At 31.4% G+C, this 24340-nt stretch overlaps 1 protein-coding gene across 3 annotated transcripts in view; it reads left to right on the forward strand.

Annotated features, from left to right (window-relative positions):
- The window catches only part of LOC143225615 (mitochondrial 2-oxodicarboxylate carrier), a 35542-nt gene extending 11573 nt beyond the window's left edge, over nucleotides 1-23969 (forward strand). For all 3 annotated transcript variants that reach the window (XM_076455370.1, XM_076455371.1, XM_076455372.1), the window contains 6 exons: nucleotides 1815-1877; nucleotides 7671-7778; nucleotides 10902-11066; nucleotides 19400-19581; nucleotides 20675-20727; nucleotides 23049-23969. In XM_076455370.1, the coding sequence (XP_076311485.1) occupies nucleotides 1815-1877; nucleotides 7671-7778; nucleotides 10902-11066; nucleotides 19400-19581; nucleotides 20675-20727; nucleotides 23049-23116 (639 nt within the window). In that variant the 3' untranslated portion in view covers nucleotides 23117-23969. The remainder of the gene's footprint in view (nucleotides 1-1814; nucleotides 1878-7670; nucleotides 7779-10901; nucleotides 11067-19399; nucleotides 19582-20674; nucleotides 20728-23048) is intronic.
- The last annotated feature ends 371 nt before the right edge of the window (nucleotides 23970-24340 follow it).

Raw genomic sequence — 24340 nt, forward strand, 5'->3', positions numbered from 1 at the left:
CATTCAAAAACCTACCCAAAATTACAGGTTGTTTTTTTGTAAGAAAAAAAATTCAGAATAATTTTTTTATGTGAAAAAATACCATAAAAATTGAATAACATTGCAATGTGTTTGAAATTTAGTTGTTTTGAAATCATATTTCCATTTATGTATGACACAAGTATGACTGAAGTTATGAGAAGGCCAGGACCATGTGAAGAAAATAAATAGAAAGAGAGAGGAAGCTGCAGAAGCTGTGAAATGTGTTGACATTGTGATCATCCAGCTATATTTACAGCAAATTATTGCCCTGCTATCCCCCGAAGTAGATGCAGAGTAGTGCAAAAGATCTAAAAGCCAGTTAAAAGAAGGATAATCAGATGATCAGCAGTTATGAAAGCTAATTGAGAGAGACTGAATCATTCTTCTGGTATTGCATAAACCAGTCTTAACAAATTGAAGGAAGGTTTTGCATTCTTGAACATTGAGCAGATCTCACTTCATAATTTTCTAAATAATGGTATCAAAGGAGAAAAACTAACCAAGTCTGAGGTAACATGACTGAGAGCTTTACAGGTGTGTTGTCTTGTGCATAATGGAATTCTAAACTTAATATGCCCATTTGATTCAGCAATATTGTAGGAAGACCCAAAAAAACAAACGATAGGAATAAAATGGAAAAAACATTATTCAGCTTGGTCTTATAGCTAATACAATGGTTTTACATATATGTCCAGATTGTACTTGCAAAGTTCCATGATCAATTATCACTTCATGATTTATTACAGAAGGTAGATGCTTTGCTTCAGTGGAGAAATATTGAAGAAACAGAGAATTGTGAGCCTAGAAGAGATTTTTAAACTTTAAAATTTGCTATTACCTTCTTTAGACTATTCCACTCCTGTTGCACACTTTCCCCATTTATGTTTGATACTTTTTTTTAAAAAGTGAGCACAGCAGCTGCAAGAATGGGTTTCTTGCCAACTGGAATTGTAATATTATCAGTGTCTCTATCGCTGTTCTATCTGTGGTATCCAAACTTATATGAATAACCCTTGTTTGGGGAAAAAAAACTTCAGAAACTGTATATAACAGGTATAGTGTGGTTAACATACTAGATGCTGTTCTTTACTTTCACACAGAAGTTGTTATTAAAAATTACTTTTGTCATGGACTTTTCAAGAGAATCATATAAATTATGGACATTTTGAAAAAATTCCAATTGAGGATGCATGCTTGCTATAACAAAAATTGCATCACAGTTTGTTCTCTGCTTTGGTGAGATTGAATCACACATATGGCCAATTCAGATTGCAAAATGTGTTATCAGACCAAATTATTCTCTGTAAATTAATATACCATATCTTGTATGTCACATTTACCAGTTTTCATTGATTATTTGGAATGAAATTTGATTAGACTTTTAAGCTGTGGCAGTCAAACTGAAAAGTTTGTATTTCATTTGCTACCTTTTGTTTATTGTTGAAAGTACAAATTTTAAATGTTTTAGTTACAGTACTTTTAAGGGTGCATACTCTTTCAGAAGTTAGAAATGAAAAAAATGGAATCTACCACCGAGTGGGGTTCAAATCTACCCATAGAAACTCAAACAGTATACATAGTGCTATAATGTTCTATACTCAATGTTTAGTTAACAAAAACTATCAGAATTTGTGCTATAAATCAGTTAATGGTCTCTGAAAGATTTTGTTTTTTAATTATGTTTCAGAATACCTGAACTGGTCATTATTTTTAAATGTACAAAACTGCCATATATCAAAATATTGCTATCTTATGATATTTCATACTAATCCTTGATTTGTCTCCTTTTGTAGTTTTTCACATTTGAACAGTACAAAAAAATGTTTTTGTTTGGAGCTACTAGTCCAACTCCTGTGGTAAGTTAACCAAAAGATTAGTACAATAAGTTTTAGTTGTGTCTAAATATATACCTATAGAGTTGAATTTTTATGGGGTTTTTTTGTGAAATGAAAATTTTAAAAATTTAAAGACAATGATCTGCTTTCATCACATTGTGCTTATTTTGATGTTATAAAATGTCTTCAAAATTATTCATTTCACTGTAACACTGTAATGTTGTAAGCCTTCACTCATGAAAACAATAGTAGCTTATTTCATGACGTCTTATTATCAGGGACAATTTGGCAAAATTGTTGACAGTGAGTAAATTGATAGATTTGAAGAAAAAACATTAAGTGTTTTGTTTGAATCTTGTTAAAAGGGGATATATTACTTTACATTATTAACATATCTGTTGTAGATAGTATTTCAAACATGATGAATTATGACTATACCTAAGTGACATGCAGTTTATATGTATGTGGACCATTGATGCTACAATTAAGGGCAATTTTTAACATTCTGGAGAAGATATAAATTTGCTTTATCCTGCTCCTTCTGTTGGCTTTTTGGTCCACCTGTGAAACAGTGGTGAGCTTACAGACGTGTAGTGGTGGAATCTGGAGTTTGATTTCTGATGGTGGACACAGCAGATAGCCAGACATTATTTGTAATCAACATAGTCTTTAAATGAAAAAACAAAGGAGATCACTTTGAGACAAACTGATTTTGATTTGTTTTCTTTTGTTGATTCATTAATGGTGTGGTGTTTCAGGTTTTTCTTTTCTTGGTAGCTGAAAGATCTTGGAACAAATGTTTAGTTTTCTCTTTATCCTAGGACATTGTAGCTCATACATGGAGGTTATTTTTTAGTAATATAAAGGAACAGTTATTTCTTATCTGACATGGTTGTTGGAACTTTGTAATTTAACATACCACCACTAGGTGTATGCATATTCTGACTCTTAAATAATGTACCTGCTTCTTGAATTTAGGGGTTCTAAGGAGGAGTTTGTAATTAATGTGAATATATCAATGCCCCCCTATTGGGACAGGGCAAGTCTACAGACTTACAACTCTGAAATCCAGTATTTTGTTTTTCTAATATTACATTTTGTTAGAAGATTCTCAGGATCACCAACTTCATTGATGACAAACTGGAATTATTGTTAACATGTACATTTGATTATTGGCTTCTACATTTATCTTTGTTGTCATTGGCTCCTATAGGAAGTTATAGTTCTGTCCCTTTTTGAAGCTCCCAACCCATTGTAACATCCTCTTTGTACATTGGTACCTAGTATAAATTCTGTTTATATTCAAGGATTCTGGCAGCAGTGTAGGTGATTACTGTATGCCATCAAGGTTTGGGGGTATGGTTTCAAGAATTTCTGGATGAGTGGTAACCTTAACCACAGCTTCAGGAGCACGACAGGTTCTTGAGTCAGAATTAGTTATTCATTTCACATCTTCACTACCATTATCCACCATACCTGTAGGGTTTACATCTGCAGATCCATAGGAGACTTGGAACTTAGAAACAGATTCATTTGATGGTAATCAAAGTTTAATGATGAACGCTAAAATGATGGCAGCAACAGCAAACATTTGATGTGTGTGTACAGAAACAAACATTTATTTCTTGAATGTTTCAGAATGTACATATTCCATCTTTAACAAGCTATATTGAAGAGGGTAACTTAATAGGTACAAATATTTATAAAGTTTAAGCATTATATAAAAAGGTAGTCAAATAAAAGGATGAAATAAATTAAAAGACAACTAAATAGACAATGGATAAGATAATGCAACAATATGATGTACGTATTTATAACAGACTTAATTGGAGTGAAGCTGTGCTACTATTTAAAGTTGGGCATTCATTTGTAATGGATAAACTTTCTTTAGTTAAAAGTTCAATGTTGGATGATCCATATGAGATCACTTTGAAATTTGTAATCAAGATGGGTTGGGTAGTGTTTTCACTATGTATGTGAATTATGTAGTTTGGTGTATTTGATAGTTTTGTTAAGGTAAGTGGCATTAAGCCACCACATTTATTTATACATGATCCTGGAACACGTAGGAGTAGGTAATAGGTTTTTAGATCTGAGTAGTTTTGGTATTTTACAAGGTGATATAAATATCATATGTAGTTGAACTTGTGGATAAAATGTTTTAATTATTCTTAAAATTTGTGAATTCAATATGAAACTTCGCTTACTTAGGAAAGGAACGACCAGTCTTAATGGACATTTATCAACGTTGTATGGTTTCTTTGGGTTTCAAATTTGTTAGAAAGGAGTTAGCATGTTAGAACTTGAATAAAATGTTCTGTGAAGTAGTGATTTTAGCATGAAGAGAGGTAATTAGAACAGATGTCACATGCTCTTAAAAAGACTGTTTATTTAAAGAAATTTGGATTAGAACTGTGAAATGAAGTATAAGCCTGTATTTTGTTTTTTTACAATAAGCAGGTGTTGTGAAATTGTTATCTGATCTGCTGATTTGGATAGCAAGGAAATACTTTTTTTTTTCAGTTTCACAAATACAATTAATGTTAGAGTTTCAGATTTAAATACTCCAAAAATTGTTTCATGTGAGTAGAGTTTCATAAGAGTAAAAACATATTGTCAATATACCTTCTATATAGGGCTGGTTTATATTCAGATGGACAAGTGTCTAGCCAAGAATACTTAATTGTGATAGTCAGTCCTAAAGGTCATTTGTTCATGCAGGTGACCTTTTAAGACAGTAATTCTTCTTAAAGGCAGGGTTAAATAATTATTTTAACTGTTGGTAATTAAAACTTGTGTATATTTCATTTTTGTGGGGGAAAAGTTTTTTAAGTTTCCTCAAGTAGATTATTTGTGAATAAAGATTCAATGTTGGGACTAGCCAGCATAGGTTGATCAGATTTATTAATTTTGGAAATGTCTTGTGCAAAGAAAAGGGAATCTTTAACTGTAAACTCATTGGATAGGAGCAAAGAGTTTAGTCAATTAATAAGTATGAAAATTGATGCTGGATAAAATTGATCTTAAAGGAATATTACTTTTGTAAACTTTAGGTAACCCAAACAAGGTCTGGGTGGGAGCCTGAGGGATAATTCTCTTCAAGAATGCTTTCTGAAACCTGATTGCAATGTTTATAATTTTTTAAGGTTCTTTATATTTTCTTCATGTTTTATGATGAGCTTTAACCAATCAACTTTGAGAACTTTGAATTTTGCTTTATTTCTGAGAATACATTGCATTTTGTTAAAGTAATTTGGTTAACACCAAGCATAACAACACCTGTACTTTTTTGCAGTTGAGTAATGATATTTTCATTATTAGCTAGTTCCTTTAGAGCAATATATTCTTTGTGAGTAATAGTGGAAACAGATTTATGGGAGTTTTAGTTGTAGAATGAGGATGAAGTAGCATTTTTTAATTGTGTTTTCATAAGTGTTGTTAAAGGGAAATTGGTAATCAGAGTTTATGGATAGGTAAGCAAAATTGTAGGCTCTTAGCTAGTGCACTTTTATAAGATTCACTTACTTCTGGAGATATTAAAGTTTGGTTGGTCTGGGGATTGTAAGAAAGTTGTGCTAGCTATTACAGGATTTTTCTTCCATTGGATGTTGGGCCTAATAAAAGATGAGATTGGTGTTTAGTCATTGATCTTTCTTGTCTATATCAATGCTTAGATTCTTAAAGGTTCACCTTAATCTTAGTTGACATTTTTTCTCTGGGATTGTGGATGTCCAAGTTTATGCAAAAGAGTTGGGTACTGCACTTCAGGGTTTCACCTTCAGGCTAGCATCCACTTCACATGGGTTCTGCCAAATCATAAGAGTTTTTCTCATCACCTTCATTCTATATCACTGTGTATATATACACACACACACTTTCTATAGACAACTTGTTACAGCTGGTATCATCTTGTAAATAGTCAAAACTTTATATCCTGATTCTACTTTCAGAAAAAAAACAAAGCAGGCTTCATTCTCAGAGCTGAGGCATCAACTCTTGTTCCAATTTAATATGTCATCAGTCTGGGTATTTTTTCATTATGCCTCTCAGTTGGGTTTCCATCCAGCTCCACATTATTGAACAGGAAGCCTGACTCTTACCTCTCCTTCTACTGTACAGATGGTTCTTTCTCTTCTGGTAGTGTGGACATCACTCATATTTTTCATGCTTTTGGAATGAGAGCACAAAAGATCCTTTTAATTGTCTTTGTGACCAAGGGATCCTAAACATTGATTTACTATATTTCCCATTTTCATTAGTCAGAATCCTTCTTTGATCTTGAGGAACTGTTAAGTCAGGACACTACTAAGACATGGGTTCCTGTGTTACCATCTCATCCAGAGTTTCATCTACACTCTATAGGGTGCATATACCAATAGTCATGAATTCCAGGTTATATGCATCTCATAGTCTGAACTTGTCAAGGGGACAGTCATTAGGCTTCATTCTGATAATTCCATGGTGGTGTCTTATATTTCTCACTGAGAGCTTATTTTCCAATCTTTGACCTTCTTTCTTGTGACAATTTCTATCATATCACCTTACAAGTTTGCTGTGTTCCATGGGTGATTACTGCAGTTGTAGATCAATTGTCTCAACACAAATAGATTCTCCTAACAGAATATATGTTACCTCACAAGGTTCCATTGAACTGGTTCTCATTTTGGAACTTTGACATGTGGGTTGGCCTCTCGTTGAAACACTCGACTACCTACAATTTGATCTCCAGTACCTCAGTTTCAGGCTTTGGCAGTAGATGGATGGGATAGGTGGGATTACAACTCTAGGCTTTCTCTTCAATTCTCCTAACAGAATATATGTTACCTCACAATGTTCCATTGAACTGGTTCTCATTTTGGAACTTTGACATGTGGGTTGGCCTCTCGTTGAAACATTCTCAGGTCCTCTTGATAACACCAGATTGGCAGCTACACCCTGGTTTTTGCTTTGCAATACATTTACTGTTTAAGCCATCTCTATAGAGATAGCCAAGATCTGATATGGTACACCAGCTAATCAATTCAAGCTTCAAGCATAGAGGTTATGCACTCTTTTGCACAGTGTTGGAGTTTAATTTCTAGACTCACCATGTATTTGTCTCATATTTCTTAGTCTCACATGGACATTTATAAGATGAAATAACACAGGGTTCCTAATTTTATCACACCAGTTCTGCATTAGCAACCACTAAATCAGTATACTTTATCTAACTGCAACATGCTCTGTAGAATTCAGGTAATTCATAAGACTATCTTGAAATTGAACATTAGATGGGTTAAATAAAAACTTGTTTGTAACAAATGATAAGAAATTGTACTTTTATTTTTTTGCTTCACATGGTAAACATTCAAAGTGTAATAAAAATACACAAAGGTACCAATACTGACAAAAAAACACAATAACAAACACCAGCCAAGAAACAAAGTTTTCAAGAACTCTAACAGCAGTGGTTATATAGTTGATTCTAATGCTGAGGGATATACAACAATGATAGGTTTCCAACCATCCTCATGTTATCCTGTATCATTCTGTCAAGTTTGGTGGTGATTTATCAAGAAGTGTGGAAACATATAAGGAACAGACACACACACACATTGATGTTTGTTTATATAGATACAAATGTTTTTATTATGTGTACAATGTTTTAAATTTCCATTTTCAGATATGGTTCATATTTTAACTTCTTTTTTGTTTCTTTAAACTATGAGTTGTTTTTTTCTTTGATAAAAACCAAAAAATAGTAAAACTTAAAGATAATCAATTATCTTTATGTTTGAATTTTATCTTATATATGAATAACTGTTTATCTTACAGACATTTACACTTGCAGGGCTCTGTGCTGGCTTGACAGAAGGCATTGTTATAAATCCTTTTGAGGTAGTGAAAGTGAAACTACAAGCTGACAGACAAAGACTTTCAACAGTGAGAATTTCATGTGTTTTGCACTTGATATCTTGAAATAACCTCTTGTATTTATAATCTTGTTAACTTTCAAGAATGTTATAGTGTTGTTTCTTATGGTAATTAAATCTTGAAAGAATTCATTTGGTTATAGCATGTGGAGGGGTGCAACCATGTGGGTTACATTACTTGTAAAACAGATATTTATAATTGCATAACTGTCTATGTGTGGATAGGAGCAATGCTTATAATAAACGGGAGTTGTTTTTTTTGTTTTATCTTTTATTCCTTATTTTTCTGAAATGGTGAGATTTTACTGAAGTTTCTAAAGATGTGCAATTAAGTTTTACTTTTATAGTAACATAAAATGAGATTTCATATCATATACGTTTCAAAAAAGTTTAATCTGGAATATTTCAATTGTTGTAAGTTTTTAAAAGAAATAAGCAAGACTATGTTACCATAAATAAAAATTGTTTTTAGTTTATTACTAGATATTTGTTGAGAAATAATTATTTTTACTTTGTTAGCTATATATATACAAATAGGAAATGTGTACAATTGTGGAAAGAAAAATGGGTACATATTACGTATGAATGTTAATGATTTAGTCTTAGCTTCTCACACACAAATGTATCTTGATCTTCTTACTGCCCTCTAGGCATTGCTTAAAAACATTTCATGCTCAGCATACCAGTTTATATACTCCATTAATTTTACATTGCTGTTGAACATGTACATATTGTGTGACTACTCTTCACCAGTAGTAGACTTGGCACATCCAGGTAATTAGGGAATTGTTGGTCTAAGTTCAGTATATATGAAACTTTGTTTTCAGTAAGTCCAAAATGAAAAAGATGGATAGTATTGCTTAAATAAAACAAAAGTCCATCATTGTAGAAACCATTGTCTCGCATGGCCAGGTGGGTTAAGGCGTTCAACTCATAATCTGAGAGTCGCGGGTTCAAATCCCGGTTGCACCAAACATGCTTGTCCTTTCAGTCAAGGGGGCATTATAATTTGACGGTCAATCCCACTATTCATTGGTAAAAGAGTATCCCACGAGTTGATGGTGGGTGCTGATGACTATATGCATTTCCTGTAGTCTTTCACCAATAAATTAGGAATGTCTAGCACAGATAGCTCTTATATAGCTTTGCACAAAATTACAAACAAACCATATCACCAGTGGTATTGCACTATCTGTATTGGTACAGCTATCTCCCTCTGCTATTCCTGCTTAGTCCCTTACTCTTTTGATGTGAAAAGTTTTGAGATGTGTGTTTCTGTGCATGTGACTCTAGTTTATGGTTGTGCTTCCTTACCACTTATTTTTTTTCAACAGTTTTTGTGTGTGTGTGTGTGTGTTTATATGTTAATTCTTCACAAATTATAAGAGATCTTAGTATGAATTTGTGATTCAGGGTATCAACTATGAAAATTCCCATTACAGTTGAAAATACTACTGGTATGACTTTCAAGGAATTGAGTTCAGCTTTATCTGAACAGGAGGTCAGACCTTAATTTGCAGAGAGCTAGATTCATATGTTCAGCCACCAGTTTCTTCTTTTCAACTATACAATATCCTTAAGGAATAGTACAATCAAGAAGGAAGATTGTTTGGATACCTTTTCCAGCACCTTTTTATTTTGGTCTTTCACATTCTACACTTTTTCCTGAGTTTTCATCTTCTGTTTTGTTTGTTAATCAGGTCATTGGTTGATGCATATTATAGTTTCTCTGTATAATTCAGACATGGATGATTTTGCTATCTGTGGTATTTTTTGACTTGCACACTTCACACTTGGTGAATATTCCTATGGTAGGCTTGGCTCAGATGCTTTCTATGTGGCTTTGTCATTCTTTACAAGTGGGAGAATGAAGTATTTCATGTCCACAGTTCTCAGACTTTGATAACTTAGATATTTGTGTTTTTTGTCATCTAAGTTAATTTTGATGTATTGGTTATTACTTTTTTTTAGGTAATTTTAGTTTTTTTTGCACATTTGTTAACATTACATACATTTGTTGTAAATTGTTTAAGGTTTTTCAGTTTGATATTACTAAGTACTTCAACTAGGAATGTTTAGGTAGTTTATCTAATTCATTATTGTATCTGACTAACTTTTTCTCATCGTTATTAATTACGTACCTGATAATTCTAATTATCATCAGTGTTGGACTTGTTTATGTGTTCTTTGTTGTCCACATTAATTTAGATAAATTGTCAATTAGGTATTGATTATTACTTTGCATTCTCAGTAATTTTAGATGGTTTTTAAGTTTGATATTCGTAAGTACTTTGTTATCTAGGCATGTTTAGATAGTTTGTACGTTACATATCACATACTACTAGTAACATCTAATTCATTCTTTTGTCTGAATATTTTTTTTGTATTGTTAACTATGTGTTTTATAATCCTATTTTTGGTCAGTGTAGGACTTAATTTTTTTTTTGCTTTGCTTTGCTGTATTGCTAATGTGGTAATTTCTTCTCTGTTCATGGGGCTGAGTTTTGCTTTAGCTTCTTTTCCTACATTACTAATACTAGAAACCAAATTTTTGTACATGAAATCTACAATTCTTTGATCATGCCTGCATCTCAGTAGTTATTTTTACTCAAAGTTGAATATTCTAGTACAGAACCCTACCATTTGGACTAGCCTTGGCCCTTGAAGTGTTCTGTTGGGTGGTATAAATTTTTGCACGACATATATACCTGATGGGTCTTCACACTCATTATTGTGATTAACTTCTACTTGTTTCTTTCCATTCACAGTCCAGAGACCATATGCTTCTGCTCCTATAGGGTGCAACACATTTGGAATTCTTGACGAAAGGGAAAAGTTCCCTCAATTCCTCATTTATTTGAGGAGTTTTCTTCATTCCTACCTTAGTTGGACCTATTCTTCTCCTCTTCATCTTTGGTATGAGGAGCAAACAGTTTAAAATGCCATCACTTCACATTCTCTTATACCTTGAGAGATTCTATCTGTCTAATTGTGGGAGAACGAACAATTTTTTAGCAATGCTTATAGGGCAGAAAGACGATCATGGTAGCCTTGAGTTAGTAGAGGTAAGTACCTATTAAAAGTATATTTTCCAATAAAATGAAAAAAAATGTTTACATGTGTATTACTTTAGCAACCCAGTAGTTTTGCTGTTGCCAGAAGCATTCTACATACAAATGGAATAGGACTTCAAGGGCTGAACAAAGGACTAACTGCTACACTTGGTAGACATGGGGTTTTTAACATGGTGTACTTCAGTTTCTATTTCAACATGAAAGATTTTGTACCTGAAGTACAGGTATGTAACTATGTGTTGAAACTTGTAAATTATGACTAATATTGTTTGTTTGAATTTATGCATTTTGAATGGTCTTTCAAATGAAGGTGAGTGAAATAATTTTATTATATTTAATTCATTAATAATATGATATAATTTCTTATCTGCTTCCATACAGAAAGTTTGAAATCTGAGCTTAAGGTAATTGACCTTTATTGATCAGTATCAGTTTATAGCTTTATTTGAGGTGATGGTTTATAACTGACACATTAGTTCTGTATTAGTGTGGATAGAATTTGAGGTTTCTCAGTTCATGTCTTTTTTTTCTATTAAACTCTTGTTCTTGTGTTTTGTAAATTATATATGGTGATAAATTGAAGAACAATTACAGACAAAACTTGAATGTGGTCTGGCACTGTCATGTGGTTGGGACGCTTGACTTGCAGAATGCAGATCACCGGTTTGAGTCGTTATCCCACCAAACATGCTTGCCTTTACAGCTGTGGGGGTGTCGTAATGTGACAGTCAATCCCACTGTTGTTGGTAAAAGAGTAGCCCAAGAGTTGGCAATAGGTGGTGATGACTATCTGCTTTATTTCTAGTTTCACTGCTAAATTAGAAGCAGCTGTTGCAAATCGCCCTTATGTAACTTTCCACAAAATACAAATCAAACCAAAACTTGAGTTCACTCCACATGGGCAGCCAAAGAATTTAAAATATGGTAGTATCAACATTCTGAGTTATGTGATATTTTTTTAAATTAAAGGAAAGATATCTGTATCTGAAAAAACTTGAATTAACTTCAAAAACAAAAGAAACAGCTATTACATTTTACATTCCAAACAGTTGTTAGAAATTACCAAAATTACCAACATTAACTGAATTTACATGTTGTTTCTTCACAGTTGCCAGTTCTGTTTTTTACCTGAGTCTTGAAGTCTCACAGTGAAAGTATTGAATAAATGTTATAAGATTGCAGTAAGATCAGCTTTTCCAAAAACACTCCTTGGATGATTATAGTGAAAAACAAATCAACATTAATGCAACACTTGGCATACATTAGTGTTCAATTCACTGTACATTTCTGTGAGTAACACTCAATGGTACTGGTAGATAAGAATTGAAATGAGGTAAGAGTTAGGATACTACAAGTACAACATTTTGTGGTTTGGAGACTCTACCCTAATTAATTATTAGTAATTGTTATGGATACCATTTAACATTCAGTATTATGCATTACACACGATAATTCAGTTGTACTTTCAACAATCAAACTCGTCTGTTAGGCATTTATTGTAAAGTTTGCACATATATCCTTATTCACTTAGTCAATGAATTTCCATCTCTATGTGTTTGTTTTTAACATTTTTCCTTTTTGCCATGGAGACAGATTGATACTAAATTTTAAAATTCACTTTTCTATACCTCAAGAGTTACTATTAAGGGGCATTCTTGTGTGCATCTATAGTGTCTTACTTCTTTTGGAGAATTAAATATTATCTACTATCGTAAGTAACACATAGAACTGGAGTTGTTGGTGCAAATTGTGTTTATGAAATTGCTCAACCATTTAATGCTTACATGATTTAGGAGGTATGGAGGAGCACTGTAAACCCCTGCCACAAATCCGATGTTAAGAAATGAATACATTATTAAAATAAGTTGTTATTATTTATAACAATGAGCTTCATTTTAGGAAATTGATTTAAAGATGAAAACAAAACTATTTTTTAAATGCCTGCATAAGCCATGGGATAAAAATTAATTATAAACTGGAGGTATTTATGTGAATTCATGAAAAACACACTGTGTCATCAGCCATCACACTTTTACAAGTGACAACCATTTAAGTTCACTCATCACTCACTAATTTCATTAAAATGCAACAGTTATGTATTGCTGTAATATATATGTCAAATGTAGGTAGGAAATTATTAAAAATTAAAACCTAGTGTTCATTTTAAAACGTAATGGACATTAATGTACAATGTTTTATTGTAAACATTATATGTTAATGTTGTGGCTGAATTTGATTAATTTATGCAACATCATATACAGAACCTCCTGAGGGCAACTTGTTATATTATTTATTACCTTGCAGTCAGTGATGTAACAGTGTAACAAGTATTTAGTGGAAATTGGTTATCATGCAAAATATTTGTATAAAACATAATAGTTGTGTAAAAGGTGTTATACATATGTATATGCCAATATTATTGGCAGTTGGTATAGTCTTTTGTCAAATAATGGTTTGCATAATATCTGTAGTGTAACCAGTCATCAGGAAATAGTGGAATGAAGTCAGTCTAACACATTAGTGTTAATCTAGTGTTGTATTTATTTTCCTGTGTTTTTAATAACAATATTTTTCACTTTATGTCAAACTTACTAATTGATTTTTGTTTTTATTCTGCGGCTTCTGGATGTGAAACTATTTTAAAAGTTAATTAAGTTAATAAGTAGCTCGTATTACAGTTCTAGTCCATATCCACCTGCCAAATATCTAGGTGGACTTACTCATACAGGTTAATTAAGGTAACTGTATTCAAGATGATTAGGCCATTGCAACATATAACTTTGTAACTCTACTTCATGCACAAGTAACCAAGTACAGGGAAACTAGTATGATTCAACACATACAATAATATTATTTACTCATACAGAGTAACAAAATCATCCTCATGTACAGGCAACCAGGATACTTTATACAGGGTAATTAAGATGATTCAACATACAGGATAATATAGTTACTTCCTTGTACAGAGTAACCAGGCACATCTTTGTAGAGTAACTATAACAATTCAACACACAAACTAACATGATTATCTTCTCATACAAAATAACCAGGTTATCTTCATGTACAAATAATAAGGGTACCTTGTACAGGGTAACTAGGATAATTTAACATATAATAACATGGTTACCTATTCATACAGAGCAACTAGGTCATTTTGTGCAGGTAACCATGATACCTTATATAAAGTAGCTAGGATAATTCAACATACTTGATAATATAGTTACTTATTCATGTGGGGTAAACCGGTTATGTTAAGGTACAGGTAACTAAGACAGCTTGTAGGGTAATTAGGACAATTCAGTGTGTAAAATAACCTGGTTAATCTGTTGGAAAGCTAAGTTCTTATAATACTGAGGATTTTTAATGTTATTTGGTTTTATTATTTTAAGAAATTAGAGTTGAATAACAAAAGTAACTAGATTTAGTAAGATTGGGGACTAAAATTGTGGATATAAGCTTTTAATTTAAATTTCAGTAGTGTAGCATGTATAACATCAGGTTAGGTTTAGTACAAATAATGCTTCTTTAGACTTGGTTATAATTCAACTTGCAGCAAGACTGTAAGACAAATTAAACATATTGTATTTTATTTAATATATATAGTTTAAAAATTAGTTAATTGTCATACGTAGGCTTAACACTGTTAACAATAGACACCTGGTATTTAATCACAGTATCAAATTTTTATTTTAATTCTAGAAGTAATACAATGGGTAAGAGTAGTTTGAGGATTAAGCTTTCTTAGTTTTCCAGGTGCAATGAAAGTGTTTTATTGGGGAACTCTGTGTTACTATGCAATTTTAAGTAAGCTAGTAACTGAAGATATTCAAAGTATATGAAGAGTTTGCAGGTTGGAAGAAAATTTGGAGGCTATCCTAACTAAATTTGAGGAAAGAGATAAACTGAAGTATAAACTGTGGAAAGTGACAACAGGACTTCAAGAGGAGCTTAAGCTTTTACATGTAAGGGAGATATAAGCTAAGAGTAACAATGACATTCAGGAAGTTAGAAAGGGTAGTATTAGGGTTAAAAGTAGTGAACTTAATTGTAAAGCTTTTATTCTACTCAGATTTCAGCCTTAGACTTATGTAGATGAGGAAGTTTGTGTGTGTATATATATATATATTTATGAATGGGACTAGCAACGATGCTGTTTTTGTTTTGCACGTAGTGGTTAATGGTATAAGGAAGAGTAAGTCAGAGGAGCTAATTAATGAGCACAGGGGCTTGTTACAAATCGAAAGATAAAGGCCATAAATTAATTGTGTCAGTAATATTGCTAAAATTAATTGTGAGATGAAATTTTGATTAGGTCTCTAGGGCTAAATGCTAGGTTGAAATCAGTATGCAAGGATGAGCAGGCTAGCTGGTTAGACTTGTGGGATCAGTTCAGCAGGAGGAGAAAGTTTTTTGGAATGAATAATTTACATTTAAGTAGGAAAGGGTCTGGCATGTTTGCCAGGTCATCTACCTTAGTTGTAAGGGAAGTTTTAAACTAGGACTAGTTAATGGTGAGGGCAAAAATAAACTAAATGAAACAAACTTGATATGTAGAGGAAGTTTTAGCATCAAAAAATCAGTATAAAAGTAGTTATAATGATAGGAAAAGTAGTTATAATGATAGGCTTAATTGTTATTATTGTTATGCTAGAAGTATAAAAAAATAAAATAACTTTAGGGCACTTGCAGATAATTTTGATGACAGAAATGTCTTTGAAATACATGGTAAAAGGTTGTTTAATATGGACAGAGTAGTAGAGGGTAGGGGAAGGAGTGGCTCTATTTGTAAAGTGTGAGTTACATCCTGTTGAAGTTGAGAATATTAAGGATAATAGCAAGTAGATTGAATTTGTTTTGGTTTCTTTTAGTGGATATCAAGGGAAAAAGCTCTTAGTAGGAACTTGTTATAGGTCACCAGATGAAACTGATGAAATTAGTGAGAAACTTTACAGTGAGATTATAATTTCAGTTGTTAATGAAGTCACAATTATGGATGGTTTTAATTTCAAACATATTAATTAGGAAATGTTAGAGTCAAACCATGAGGGAGAAAGGTTTCTGGAAACTGTTCAAGATGTATTCCTATATTGATTGGTCAAGGAACCTACTAAAAAATTTAGGTTTGTTGTTAACTTCTAATACAGAAATGGTTGAGAGAGTGGAAATTGGGGAACACCTACATACAGCTGATCATTTGATGTTTTGTTATATATGGAAATCAGGAATAATGATATTTTGATTCCAAATTTCAAAAAAAAAAATGTTGGTGGGATGTAACAAAAATTATCTGTTGTGATTTGGACATCTGGGTTACTTGGAGATACTGAGCAAAACAAATGTTCCTTACAGAAAGTAAAAGGGGTAGCTGTAACTAACAAAAACAGATTGGCTCACAAAGAGTATAAATTAATTTTGTATACAGGGAATCTCAGTGTGTGATAACTTGGAAAGTTAAAGTTTTTTTTATAAATGGATCAGTTTTACATTATGATGCCTTGATCATTTTGATACACAAGGTAGCTGAATCACTTTTACACTATGTAACCAGGGTAACTGGAATAGTCTCTTATTCAGAATAGGTTGCTCATCAGTTGCTTTTGTTTTTTAATGCACCATCTCCAACTGTGTAATTGGGTCAGTTTTGTTAAGGTATTTCAATTACATCTATGGATTATTAATTATAATTTATTTGATAGAGTTTTATATGCCAGTGCAGTGATGTTAAGAGTAGTACCATTAACTGCTTGTATTGGACTAATATATTGGGATCACAATGAATTCCCAGCTGTTCAACATTTCAGTGTCATTCATGATGATGAGAAACTCACTTGAAGTAAAAATGAATCTCATTTGTTAACCTGAAGATGGCCCAAGAAGATTGAAATGTTGTTCTCTGCTTTATTTTTGTAAAAGTGTTAATACCCATACATGACATACATTTCAGTATCATTATAAGCAAACTTATGACTGAAGGCTGTAAGAGGTGTTTCCCAAGAAAAATATTATATGGTAAGATTGTTAAATAGTGAAGATTCAAATAAGAAAGTAATTTTCAATAATGTAATCATCAGTATTTTCCAAGGAACAGCATAAACTCTCATGGCAGGGTTCTCGAGACTGTAAAGGATTATGAAAGCACTATAGTTGTGTAAAAGAACCTTATGACCTAAAAAGAGAAGTTGAGCATGTCTCCTGACACTCTTTATGTAGAAGAATGTTTTGAATTTTGTTGTGATATGTGGTGTGATATTAATTTTATTATACTTCACTGAAGTTTGTCATAATAGAAACTACAGCAATGCATAATCATAGCCATTAAATTGAGCATTATGGACAGTGGAAAAGATAGTTCTAAGGGTACTATGAGACCTAATTATTCTTTCATAATTTGGAATTAACCTCATAATATTTGGGTTACTGGATCTTTTCTGCATGTAACTGATCAGGTTACTTTTGTGTGCATGAAACTTATGTGACATTTTGTTCGATATGTGGTGTTATTTTGAAACTGTGTTAAATCATTTAGATAAAATTTTTCTGCTTACATATCCACTATTTTCATGATTACTAAGCATACAATACAGTGCTTTTTTTACTTCAATAACATTTTGTGATGATAATAAGTAGACAAATTAAATGTTCTTTAAATAATATGATTGATTAAAACAAATTTATTGACTAGCTGAGATTGTACTGAGTAAATATTGTTACTTCTTAGGACCTGAGAGTTTACAGTTGTAAATAAAGGTCTAAACTCTTTAAAATAGTGTTTAAACTCGTATAAATTTTTATCTGTATTTATATGATATTACTCTAGTTATATGCCCCTTAAAATACTGTGTTGAAATATTATTGATTTTCTTCCAAAGTTTTAAAGAGGGGCACCTGTAGGTTGTAAAGAAAAGAAAGTCATGGAAAGATTATTTCTAAGGCTGTCAAATAAATAAGCACATGTGATGGGAAGTTAAGTACTTGAAAGCTCACAATAAATTGGAACAAAATTTATTGATTTTTTCCTTAAATGAAGTGTGCTGTATCAAGAAGAGTTTTATGTATTATTCTAGCAGTTACCGTGGATCATTTATTGGAGATGATGAACTAACCTGCCAGAAAATTTTGTCAATTGTTATATAACTAGAATCACATAAATTTTTTTGAATCTTCCAGACATTTTTTACTGATTTGAAGATTGTAAGTGATATATTACTAGATGTATTTCTCAGAGTCTAGAAAATGTTCTGTTTCAAGAGTAAACAGAACCAAAATTAAGAGTAACATATATATATATATATATATATATATATATATATATATTTATGTTTTGCTTTTGAAGGTTGTATGTCATGCTGTGTTATATCCTACAGAGTGCATAATTTTTTTCATGATTCATAGCATATGCTTGTTTAACTGACATCTTGACAAGACAAATTATAATGTTAAGTGTGCTTTATGTAATGTGATTTTAGTGTCTACTGACCAACTGACAGACAACACACTATTGCAAGTGGTTAAAAAGGTGACTCCTCCAGGTGGTCTTTGGCCCTCTTTTGGAAATGTTATTGTTATTACTCTTTTTTTTTACTTTCACTCAGAAGTTCTTATAAATACGTAAAATACAGTTGTTCATATTTCAGATAACATTCTAATCCTTTGTGATTTATTATATAATAGGTTTAATAAGAAACATCCAGTATTTTGTGATATTAATTATACATCTAATTGTAACAGGACTTGACAACAGTATAGCTTAGGTACTGGTGCATGTTACTTTTAATCCTGCCACTATTTTTACTTCATTATTAATGTAGACCCATTTGATTGCTATGGAATATTCAAATGCAGATATATGTGGGAGTATATTATATAAGTTAAAACGGCTGGTATGGGTTGCGAAAATTTTTATGTTTAAACAAACGCAAAATTAAAGAACCCTTACTTATACAACTCAAGCCCAAATTTAAACCAATACAAAGGAACACCTTTATACCTATATTAATAAATATAATCAAATATCTAAGCATACCCTCTACATTTCTACACTTAATTACCCAACCCCCTTCAAACATGTGGTCAGCTATCAGTCAGTTACATCTTTCTTTCTTTGTGAACCTAACGATGAGAGAAGAAGGTCGAAACGTTGTTCGCTCCTCTACATAAAAATTTTCTCAACCCATATCAGCTATTTTTACATATATATTTTTCTCTACAGGTGGGTTTTCTCATCATCAAGGATTATTTGGGAGTATATTGCTTTTTAGGAACTTGAAGCAATGGGGAAAAAAACAACATATAATATAAAATGTGAGAAGGGTTTATACTGAGTTAATGCAGATAATCAGACTATAGTGTCATGATAGTTATGTGTTTCATAAATAGGAATTTTTGTGTTTGGTTTTAATGATGAAAAATAGGATACATGCAATAGATTCCAACAAAAGATCATTTTAATACTTAATTATTGATTAAAATCAACTTCTTTGTCACAGACTGTTTTTTTTTTTTCAGTAATTAAGAACAATTTGTTTTTTAAAATAATTTCATAATATGTTCTATACAGGACCAAACACTAGATGTTTTTAGGTGCTTTGCAATTGGCTTAGTTGCAGGAATATTGGCTTCAACCATTAATATTCCATTTGATGTTGCAAAAAGTCGAATACAGGGACCTCAGCCAGTACCTGGTGAAGTGAAGTACAAAAAATGTTTTGCAACCATTAAAACTGTATATGTAGAAGAAGGGTAAGTACACTTTATAAAAATAATTATTCTTAAAGTTTAAATTGTAATGAAAAGATGAGAGCAAGCTAACTGAACTTTACCAAGTAATGAATAACTTTGAAATAGAAATATTTTTAAAATAATAAGTGGGATTAAGGAGGACAAGTCAAAGCAGTTGCCTCTCACATTTTTTTTTCTTTTTTTCTGTGGAAGACAGTATAGAAGTCATATTCACAATAATTAAACTAATGTTTTCTTCCTCAGCTACATTTTGATTCCATATCTCACCTATGGTAGCTTACTGTTTCAAGTTGAATCAAGTTATCATTGTGTAACTCTGAGCAAAATCTGATGATGATCTACTCCTTTGGTCTGGAACATTGAGTTGTTTATTACTCAGTGTGACCATCACTGTATAGTTATAGTTAACCCAATGTTGTTTAGTTACAAAAAAACTGTTAGTGAAATCAAGTAACACAAATAATGTGTTTTTAAACTGATTTGTCTGAGATATTAGTCTGATCCTTTTGAAACTAGAAGAGTGTATTGCATCCAAGAAAACATTTGCAACATAATGATATTGTGACACATATCCAATTGTGAGGCAAGTCTTTTGGACCCAGTTTGTAATTTAACACAAAGCGCCATCTATAACAGAAACGGCTAGTGAAAATAAACTTTCGAATTTAGCTTTAAAGTTACTAATAGAAAGTCTTAACTTGCTATTGTATTCTTGATAAACATCCTTTTTTTAAATTTATGTTTTATGCAAGCATTAGTTAAAATATTAGTAATCCATGAAATACCTGCATAATATCATTTTGCTTCTTTAGAATAAAAGAAAAAATGTTCAAGATTTTATTTTGATCACTGTTTATTTGACTTTTTGGTTTTAAAATGTTGTAGAAGTTTCTATGCAGAATACACAGTGTTATAAGAAGAGTTTTTTTTTTTTTTGTTTTAAATATATATATGCACATAACATGATTTATAAGTGCCATATATTATACTGCTATGTAGTTCAAATCCATATGTTTACAAGTTATTGTAACTATGGTTCTTTCCATTACCCTATAAGAGCCAAGAAGTTTATTATATAAATTTGTTTTCACAGATTTGTTGCATTATACAAAGGATTGTTACCAAAAGTGTTAAGACTTGGGCCAGGTGAGTTTCAAATATTGTTCCGTATATGTAATTATTTATTAGAAATTTTAAAAGATTGGGAAAAACCTGTGAAATTCAGTTGGTCTGATTTACAGTCAACTGAAGCTGGTATTACTGGGTTTGTTCCAGTAGAATGTAATGAAGTGTTTATACTGTTAGAAATGGTTAAATTTTCATCATAAGTTTCTACTTATGGGAACAATTAAGGAAGATTTCAATTATCAGACTATCTACAGCCATCACTAAACACCAACAATATTTATTAGAACATTTACTAACACTAAAGGATTATAACTACAATAATTATCAGAGTACTTACTGACATCAAAGTATAGCTGCAATACTATGATAGCACAAGCCTGCAATGGTTTTGTTGTCTTGAAATTTTTATCTGTTCAGCAGTAATATATGTATACTAAATCTGAAAACGATATACATTTTTCTCCATCATGTACAAGTTTTTCACAAAACAACATGTTTACTTTTAAATAAGTGAATAATTTTCCATTGAAATTGGGTCACATTTTATGATTAAAACATTGACAACTGCTGGTTGTTGACAAATTGAAACATGAGAGTCTTATCAATCATTCTAAAACCTAATAAAGACACACCTCTAGTACATAACCAGTTAACAGTCTACATGACATGTCATTTATTGATAGTATTTGTTTGTATGTGCACTTTGGCATTATTGTTTTGATATTATTTATTATTTGTCACTATGCAACAAGAGGTTGTGTGTATGATCCAAGCATATTCTGTTATAATTGTGGTAAATTTATTGTAAAGAAAAACGTGTATTTTGGAGTAAAACTCGGAGACCAAGATAAATCATGGGCTGCACACAACATTTGCACCATTTGTGTGGAAGAGTTGAGAGAATGGATTAAGGTAAGAAAAAGTATTTGCCTTTTGGAATTACAGTTGTCTGATGTGAGCCTGGAAACCACAGAGATGACCTCTGTTTTTGTTTCTGTAACATGCAAGGCTACAGTACTCGAAATAAAAAGGAAATTTTGTAACAGATCCTTCAAACTGCTGTAGGACCTGCTGCTCATGGAACTGATGTATCTGACCTTCTCCACTGGAGACTCTTCATAAAGTTTCATCTTTTTCTGAATCTGATGTCAATAGAAATGATGATAAGGATTGTTTTCAATTTGAAGCATTTGGAAAGGTTTCATCAAGACATCAGGGAAATGAAAAGGAGGTATCAGGGAAGGTGGAACATCACAATAATATCTGATTACTGCTGGTTTTAAAACAAGATGTTAATACACAATGCATAAAAGAAAGACCCCAAAACATAATTTTGAGACTAAGAGATGTAGATTTCACAAAACGTGTCAGTATGAATGAGGATACATATTTGTTTGACATCAGTGTTTTTATCGTTTCTTCAGTTTGTTTCTATTTTTGTTAAAAAACATAATAATAATAAATGCTTATTGTAGTAAAGAAAGCAATTGTTAGATCTAAGTTTTTTATTTCTAATATGTAAAAAATTCTTACGGGATAGAAAAAAAGAATATTAATTTCAAAATCTGCATAGCTGAATTATGGAAAATCTGTTATTAAAACCAAAACAAATTTTAAGAAGTTTAGATTTACAGGCTTGTGTGATTTTTAGAGTATTTATTGACATCACTGAGTAATTACAGTAGTCATCAGAATAGCTAGAATATCTACAGTAGTTATCATAATGTTTACCGATATCACAGAATAGCTACAGTGGTTATTATAATATTTACTAACATCACATAATAGCTAGAATAGCTGTAGTGGTTATCAGAATGTTTAGTGACATCACAGAATAGCTACAGTGGTTGTTAGAATGTTTACTGACATTACTGAGTGAGTAAGTTGTTATTAAAACAGCATCTTAGAAGGTAAAGTCACTTTTCTTTAATGGTTAATTAACAAGAGAATGTCTACTGGTTCTGTATTAAGATTTCATTATGGAATGTTTGGTTGAAATTTTTTAAGATGTGTTTGTGAAGCTATCAAGAAGTATCAAAATTAGTTAGGTAGAAAACATATGTGAGAATGATCACTAGTTGCCAGAGTTGATGGTTAGGACAGAAATTCTGTAGGAAAACAAATTCAAACTGTATGTAACATACAACATTTAGAAAAACATTTGTCATGAAGAACATTATTAGAACAAAGTTTTACATTTTGGTTCTTTCTTTTTAAACTTGTATTTAGCAAGCTACTACAAAGCAGTCTTAGTTTAACTTGTAACTAATACAAGTTACAAATTATATTTTGAAATTAATTATGGGAGTTAATAAATTAATTATCTTTACGTCTTCCAGGTGGAGCAGTAATGTTACTTGTGTATGAGCATATGTACCAGTTCCTACAGAAGAAGTTTGGGCTATGACCAGTTTTGGTGCAATGGATAGGATATCTCTCCTTAAGCTAGCTAAATTGGCCTTATTTTTGCTCAACAGTTATGAATATTCACTAGTTATATACCAAAGAAAATTATAATTACTCCCATCCATTTGTCTTTATTTAATTATCAGTTAATTACTGCTCAAATAATTAAATGTTATTTTTACAATGAAATTTATGAGTTTTTGTTATAGTTGAAATTTTGTTGAAAATTGCAAGCTTTATTTAATGTAAAGGTTTTTGTTGATATGGAATAGTTTTATAGTAATCTACATATTACAGCTATTTGTTATTTTAAATGTTTTGTTACAATATATAAAGAGAACGGTATAAAGAGTTACTTGAGTATTAATTGCTTTGTTTGAACTTTTTTTTATTATTATCAGCGATGATTCTCATGTTCTTAAATCGTGAAATCGTTGGTAGTGGTGAAGTTCCATAATAATTATGGAATTGAGGAAAGCAGTGATAGTTATAAATTTCACAACTTTTTCATTATTACAGTAATTACGACCATAGTGTAATTATTACTCTTATATTTTACAGAAAGTACATATGCATTTATAAGGATGAAAAATAGTAATGTTGTAAGTTGAAAAGAAAATCGCACACTGAGACGTACAGTTAATTTACTGTTTTGGAAAATTAGAATCAAATCTAAGAAGTTAATTTTCATTTATTCGTTATAAAGTAATAATTTTATAATTTATAATAATAAATTTATAGTAATAAAAAATTTAACGCTATTTTTGTATTGCAACATAACATTTTCCATTAAGCATGTTTTGTCTTTTATGTAGTTTGTTTTTGGGTATTAAAGATTTCAGATTTTAATTGTATATTGCTTTGCAATTGATTTTATGTATAACACACCACTTATTTATATTTAACAATGCTGTCATGTTAAATTAAGAATTGCTGTAATATTGCTTATGTGTTTGCCTTCTTAAGCTTAGATAAAAATTAGTTATCATACTTATTGTAATAGATTTAATTTTATTTGCATAAAGCAAAAATACAAAAATTAATACAAGTAATAGGATGTCTCATCTATAGCTACAGAGATATTACTAGATGGCGCTATAAACGCTTGGTTCAGCGACTTTAACGTCATTAACTTGGCAGCCCAAGTATTTTTCTTTTTTTCGGAAGGTGTTATTAGTACATGTGGCTGGCACTTGTTAAAAATAGTTCTTTAAATAGCAGCTAG

The sequence above is a fragment of the Tachypleus tridentatus genome, chromosome 9 (assembly GCF_004210375.1).
Source record: "Tachypleus tridentatus isolate NWPU-2018 chromosome 9, ASM421037v1, whole genome shotgun sequence".
NCBI lineage: Eukaryota > Metazoa > Arthropoda > Merostomata > Xiphosura > Limulidae > Tachypleus > Tachypleus tridentatus.